The 7,654-nt window shown below is 38.3% G+C and overlaps 1 protein-coding gene across 1 annotated transcript in view; it reads left to right on the forward strand.

Moving 5' to 3' along the window:
- LOC137375209 (SH2/SH3 adapter protein NCK1-like) overlaps window positions 1–2,719 on the forward strand; it is a 234,462-nt gene extending 231,743 nt beyond the window's left edge. The window contains exon 5 of the mRNA XM_068042019.1: window positions 623–2,719. Within this exon, the coding sequence (XP_067898120.1) occupies window positions 623–817 (195 nt within the window). The 3' untranslated portion in view covers window positions 818–2,719. The remainder of the gene's footprint in view (window positions 1–622) is intronic.
- The last annotated feature ends 4,935 nt before the right edge of the window (window positions 2,720–7,654 follow it).

Genomic DNA, 7,654 nt, shown 5'->3' on the forward strand with positions numbered 1-7,654 from the left:
TAATACGTTACACTTTAATGTATACTTTCTTTAATACATGTAATCCTTTTGTATTCTGATTTGTGATTAATGGCAGAGGACAATGAGGCTATAATATGTTTTTGCACAAATTCCTTGGTACCTCCTGGGCAGGTAGATTTTGGTGAATTTAAATGTGGAAAAGCATCAGTTTTGGCGCATCCTTGTCTGCTATACCTGAATTTATTGCCATTTTACCAGAAGTCACTAGAATATTAGTATATAAACCTGATTTGAAAAGTTGCTATTCAAAAGGTACTACAATCCTCCTTTTCCCATTCCCAATTTGAATTATACATATAATAGTTCTTGGATTCTTTGATTTTCTGTCATTGTATTGGTGTTCTCCCTGCGTATTGAACCATGGCATCAAAATAGGTGCTGATCATAATCTTGGCAATTTGGGTAGAGAAATGTAGCTTTTTTATGATAGGTTAGAAATACAGAAAGTTACTGTAATATAGAGCAATTCTTCCTCCCCTGATTATTGTCCAGCGATACTCAAGGGATGTTGGCATTGTGTAAAACAAGATTGAAGTCAGTACTCAGAATATGCATTTTTAAAAAGAAACCTAATCAACCTTTATATTCACTTCTTTCACAGCCCAATGACTTCTCGGTGTCCTTGAAGGCCCAAAATAAAAACAAGCACTTCAAGGTACAGTTGAAACAAGGTCTCTACTGCATTGGACAACGCAAGTTTGACAGCATGGAAGATTTAGTGGAACATTACAAAAAAGCGCCAATTTTCACAAGTGAACAGGGAGAGAAATTGTTTTTGGTTAAACCTTTATCTTAATGGAGAAGGGAAAAGATCCACTAAAATGAATTGTTTTTGCAGGGATAAAAAGCAATGGAGGCAAGGAAAATCATCGTGATTTTTAACAGACTTACTGGCAATAATGACCTAAAACAACAGATTCACTTTTAATTTTTTTCAATTTTAACTACACCTGTGTCCCATTTGTATTGTACTGCTGTTTAATTTTGGATAACTCTTGTATGTAAAGATTTTGTGCCTTGCTTCTGTTGAGCTGCTCATTGTGAACACACTGCCTACCGTTACCTTTTATCACCAATTCCTTCTACACTTTCTTCAATAATCTTGAATCTTTTTATATTTCACTTACTATATAATATATATCACTTGTTAACTCTTACTACAGATCTTTGATTATCTCTGTACTTTGGAGGCTTGTTGACTAGCTCGTAATGTGTGAGATGTGAGATTTTATGTATTGTTTGTTTGGAATATTCACTTGCCTTTTCTCAATTTGTTCAGTTATTCACAAGTAGTATCAATCAACTGTGGTTTAATTTGGTTTGAATTCTTTTGGGAGAGTGCAAATTACATCAGGATACGTGCTCTAGTGTGACATAAAATGTGGACATATCAGATTTTGCCTTAAAATCTTTCAGACCAAAGGCTGTGTATAATTACTGTACTGTTTATATAAAGTTACAGTTTAATCACACTTTGGTAGGTCCTGCATTGGGGTGTAACTTTAGTAATATCCTTTTATTTTGGCTGTATTTAACTCCTAGATCAATTGCAACATCACAGGCTCCACTTAAAGCTTGCATTAATAATGGTTATTAGGAGTACATCATGTATTATGTTGTTTATATTGTAATACAGTTGTAAAGAATATCACCATTTAACAGAGATTCTACAGTCACTGATTATATCAGAAGTATTTTTTCTGTTTTTCATGAAGATCCAGTTTTATGCCCAGAATGTTGGGCTGCATAGCTGTTGACCTGGCATCCATAATGCACCTGAGCACCTAGAATACTGTAAAGGCCACTGACTCACTATCTTGTACTTCCTGAACAACGCAGGGAAACGTTTGTTTTATTGTAGGGAGAAAGGGGCAAGAGAAACAACTCAAAGGTAGTCAGTTACTCAGACATGAATGTGACGACACATAGTTGTGTACTACACAGATTACTTTATAGTACCACTAGAAAAGCTGTGTCTGAGTTATCAGAATTTTGAATGGTATTATTTATCTTTTAATTTATACTTAAAGCCCATCCCATGGTCATCAAATTCATTCGAAAAGATGGTGTGTATTTTTACTGTTTAAGATATCAATTATACCAGGAATTATACCAGTGGTCAAGGAGAAAATTGTTGTACTTTGTCTTGTGTAACTTAAAGACCAGAGATCAGAATCTTGTTGGAAGTATGGATAAAAAGAACCTAGAAAGCAGCAATACGCTGACACTAATTTCCTATCCTGCTCTGTGGTTGTCTGTTCTAGACAATGCAAAGGGATCTGTAATGAGCGATACTTAATGATAGTTGTTGGAGCATATTTTTATATATTGAATTTTAGACAACTAAGGGTTTCTGAACCCTGGTCTTTCGATGTTTAATATTGTTGTAAACCTATAGAAAAAGTTGTTGAGTATAAAGTGGCGTTTGGAAAGTTATACTCAAAGCCATTCACATATTGTTTCTAATCCACGTTTTGTTTCTGAAATTGCTTAACTATATGTGTATATCCCTTTCTTCAAATGCTAAGGGTAACTGTTAAAGTATGAAATACTGTGAAGTCAAATTATGTTTTGCTGTTCTTAGTGCAGCAGATGTCCTACATGCTTTTAGAAACTTATAATTTCCAAGTATGATTATGTTTAATTATTGCAAAACCCAATAAAGTTTGTAAATCACCTCCTAATTTTATTTGTGTTTCTCTGAGTAACTTGTTTTCCTGAATTTAAATAAGACTTGTTAATTCTACTATTTTATTATGCCATATTATTGCAAGATAAAAGGACGCAGCCCAAAGTCGCTACTAGGATCTGCAGAATGCTCAGGGAAAGCATAGTTCAGTTTAATTCCAACTTGCCTAAAAACAAGAATTGATGGTGCAAAATGAGAATCATGAGATGTCAGTGTGATGCTAATCATGCTCTAACAATGAGAAACGTGAGGTGTCAGTGTGATGCCAAGACTGTTGTATGATTGCATTGAGTGATGTCCCTTTAAGAACTAAGTACCAAGATGTAGTCATGTGACTAGAAGCCATGGTCACGCTGCACTGTAACACCCTGGACAAAGGTTCTGTATATAGTTTACTCTGTATTGTATGTACTAGTTTAGTTGTTAATAAACCTAGAGATCTTCAAGGAACTGGAATCCAGGTACCTCATTGTCTTGCTTAAGGTAACAAAGCAATGCATGATATGATGGCAGCAGTGGGGAAAAGACAAGATATAAGCTTGAAGACAATGGGTAAAACAGCAAACAAAATTTAAAGCAATACAGAAAACAGAAGAGAAAATTTGAAGCAACAAGCGAAGAAACTTTAAAACCAGTTTTAAGCCACAAATAGAAAAGCCCTGAAGGCATACACAGAGTTGAACAAAGTTAAATATAGAGCGAACAAGATGACTGACAAGAGACACTTTATTGGCCAGGGATCAACAGTGACATCGAAAAGTTAGTGAGGCTGTGCGAGGCATGCCAGAGCCACCAGCCACAACAACGTAAAGAACCTCTACACCCTCACGAAATTCCATCAGTCCCTTGGTCCAAAATCACGGCTGATCTATTTACCGTCAATGGAGAGGACTTTATCTTAGTCACTGATTATTACTCCAAATTTCCAACTGTCAGACAGGTAAAAGACACTTAAAGCGTGATTGTCACAGACAATTTGAGTGCCATATTCAGTCCGTTCGGTGCACCTGAAGAAATTATTTCTGCCAATGGGCAACAGTACATCGGCAAATCTTTCAGGGATATGTGTGCCAAATGGGGCGTAAACCATGTGACGTCCTCACCACACTACCTTAGATCTAATGGTCTTGCAGAGCGAATGGTCCACACAGTTATATCACTTATCCTGAAGTGTAGGACAACGAAACAAGATTTTCATGTTGCCATGTTACACCTCAGAGCTACACCTATGGATATGGGCTTAACGTCACCAGCAGAGATCATGTTTGGCAGTCAAGCAAAAACGATTCTGCCAAGTCATCATCTGTCCAAATTCTCCGAGATACAGGAGACACTGTTCGAAAAATAAGGGAGAATGCAGATGGTGCATGACCGACATGCAGGGGCAGAACTACCTCAACTACACATAGGACAAAAGGTCAGGGTCATACACCCCACAATGAGAACATGGTTACCCCCAGGGGTATCCAAAGTATGCAGGTCTTACTAGGTTATAGCATCTAACGGAGCAGTGTTGAGGAGGAACAGAAGCCAATTTAAGAGGTGTGCAATACTCCAGTTGCGCACAGCGGACTCGAAAGAACACACTCCGATGATGAGGGTGTGATGGAACAATAGGACAACAGCCAACACATTGACAACACGTATGCAAGCCAAAAACAGCCAGGGTGAAATCCACATCCCCAGAAGGTTATACCATAACAAGATCTGGAAGAGTTGTCAAACCACCAAAAGAATATATGGACTATTAAGCTTCTGCACTCATAAATTTCACAATTCCTATTTTTATACTTGTAAATATTATCTCTATCCCTGAAAAACTAATTTTGATATCCAATTTTGTGTTTTTATTTGTAGCGTACGTGACTTTGGAAAGAAAGGGGATGTTGCACAATTGCTTTAAGAGTGATGTCCCTTTAAGAACTCAGTATGCTAATAAGCTATACCAGAATGTAGTCATGTGACTAGAAGCCATTGTCTCTCTGCAACTGTAGCACCCTGGACAAAGGTTCTGCATAGTTTGCTCTGTAGAGATTTTCAAAGAACTGGAATCCACGCACATCATTGTGTTGCTTAAGATAACACAAAGAAACCCATGACAAAGACCGATAACTTTCTTTTTGTAACGTGGTGTCACAGTTCAGGATTTTGAGTCCATTCCTAGCACAAATAGGACCCAGACATAATTTCCTTTCAAATGAATTTTGAGCAGAAGTTTGCTTAACAGTTGTTTGCTGCTCCATGTTGACTTGGCCACCAAGAGACAATTGAGAGATGATTCAAATGTGGGATGGATGGTGGTTTTACACAGATACCAAACATTAAAAAGTACAGAGGAGAAATGAAAAAGGAAATGAGGGGCAAAGAGACTGTACGAGAATAGATTAACAACTAACAGAAGATGGAATCCAAGGGTCTCATGTAGGCATATTAACCGTAAAAGGGTTGTCAGAGGAATGGTGGAGCTGATTAGGGACCAAAATACCCCAGAGAGCTGTGGAAGCACAATCATTGAGTATGTTTAAAGAAGAGATTGACATTTCTAAGTACCAATGACATAAAGGGATATGGGGATAGTGTGGGGAAAGGCATTGAAGTGGATGATCAGCCATAATTGTATTGAATGGCAGAGCAGGCTCGATGGGCTGAATGGCTTACCCCTGTTCCTATTTTCCTAAAATGGAGTTTGGTCAGTGGAGGCAGAAGCCCTGGCTGAGGTACTAAATGAGCACTTTGCATCAGTGTTTACCAAGGTAGAGGACTTTACCAAAGTTATGGTAAACAAAGAGGTTGCCAGGATACTGGATACGATAAAAATAGGCAAAGACGACGTACTAGAAAGGCTGGCAGTGCTTAAAGTGGATAAGTTGCCTGGTCTGGATGGGATGAATTGTAGGTTACTGAGGGAAGTAAGGGTGGAAATTCTGGAGATGCTGACCACAAACTTACAATCTTCCATAGATGCAAAAGGTGGTGCAAATGTTTACATCCCTGTTCAAAAAAGGAGAGAAGGATAAACCTGCCAATTACAGGCCAATCAGTTGAATGTCAGTGGTGGGGAAGCATTTAGAACCAATATTCCCTGAGAAAATTAACAGCCACTTGGGCAAGCATGGACTAATAAAGGAGAGCCAGCACAGACTTGATAAGGGAAAATCGTGTTTGACTAACCTGATCGAGTTTTTTGATGAGGTAGCAGAGAGGATGGATGAGGGCAGTGCAGCTGATGTATATATGGACTTTCAAATGGGTCTGACGAAGTGCGACATATTAGACTTGTTAGCAAAATTGAAGCCTATGGGATAAAAGCTAGCAGCATGGATACAAAATTAGCCAAGAGAGTTGTGATGAATGGCTGCTTTTTGGACTGGAGGAAGGTATACAGTGCTGTTCCCCTAAGTTCAATACGAGCACTGTGGCTGTTTTTGATGTACATTAATGAGTTAGATTTGGTGGTACAGGCACAATTTCAAAGTTTGCCGATGGCACAAAACTTGGAAGTGAAGTAACAGTGAGTAAGTTAGTAATAGACTTCAAGAGGAGCTAGGCTGGTGGAATGGGTGGACAAGTGACAGATGAAATTCAATGTAAAAAAAATGTGAAGTGATATATCTGGGTCTTAAGAATGAGAAGAGACAATACAAGCTAAATGGTACAATTTTAAAGGTGCTGCAAGGCGAGAGATACTTTTGGGTGTTTGTGCACAAATCTGTGAAGGTGGTACAACAAGTTACCAAAGCAGTTAATATAGCATATAGGATCCTGGGCTTTATAAATAGAGGAATAGAGTGCAAAAGCCAGGAAGTTCTGCTAAACCTACATAAAACACTAGTGTGGCCCCAGCTGGAGTATTATTCTGGGAACCACACTTTAGGAAGGACGTGAAGGTTTTCGAGGGGTTACCGAAAATATTTACTAGAATTGTTCTAGGGGTGACAGATTACAGTTACTTGGATAGAATGGAGATGCTGTGGTTGTTCTGGTTAAAGGAGATTTGAAAGAGGCGTTTAAAACCTTGAAGGCTTTAGATTGAGTACATAAAGAGAAACTGTTTCTAATGGCTGAAGGGTCAATAACGAGAGGGCACAGATTTAATGTGATTGGTAAAAGAACCAAAGGTGACTTGTGGAAAAGTTTTGTATGCAACAAGTTGTTAGGATTTGGAATGCACTGCCTGATGGAGTGAAGAATACAGATTAAATAGTAGCCTTCAAAAGGGAATTTGATAATGCAAAGGAGAAAAAATTAGTGATATGGGGAAAGAGCAGGTGAGTGGGACTAACTGGATAATCATTCTGAAGATCTAGCATAGGCCTCCTTCTGTGCTGTACTATTCTATGATTGGCCAATTAGTTAGCTGTGTCTGCTCATTCCGAATCAACATATCAAATATTAGGGTACGAAAGGAATAATGTAGCAGAAAGGCTTCAAGAGAGAATTAATCTCAGCAGCATCAGTAGGGCAGATAGCAGATTGAATGCATGAATGTTAAGTTAGACTCCCTCCAAGTAGGCTTGTGTGTTTATTTTATAACAGCACACAAATGGAAGTTGAACTATTTACATTTTCATGACACTGTGTTCTGTACGGTTTGTCTATGATGGAATGAGAGAGTTTATGAACAGACCAAACACCTCACCTACAACACCCTCTTCATGCCAGGTGATGTAACTTAAAAATGCATAGAGTGTAAAAAGAACTTTTAGCCTTTAATCATGCTCCTTCTACAGATGCCTGTACAGGGAACCCCTGTGCCCCACCTAATTAATTTCCTGAGGGGAAGTTTGCATAAATACACCCCAATTCTCGAACTAAAGTTTTGCTCAATTGCTGTTCATCTACCCACTCCACATACACACCATTCACCCTAGCCACACAGGAACCATTGTGTCTCATGGGATGATTTGGTATATCAGTCTGTACTTATCCCACTTTTCATATTTA

Source organism: Heterodontus francisci, chromosome 11 (genome assembly GCF_036365525.1).
Source record: "Heterodontus francisci isolate sHetFra1 chromosome 11, sHetFra1.hap1, whole genome shotgun sequence".
NCBI lineage: Eukaryota > Metazoa > Chordata > Chondrichthyes > Heterodontiformes > Heterodontidae > Heterodontus > Heterodontus francisci.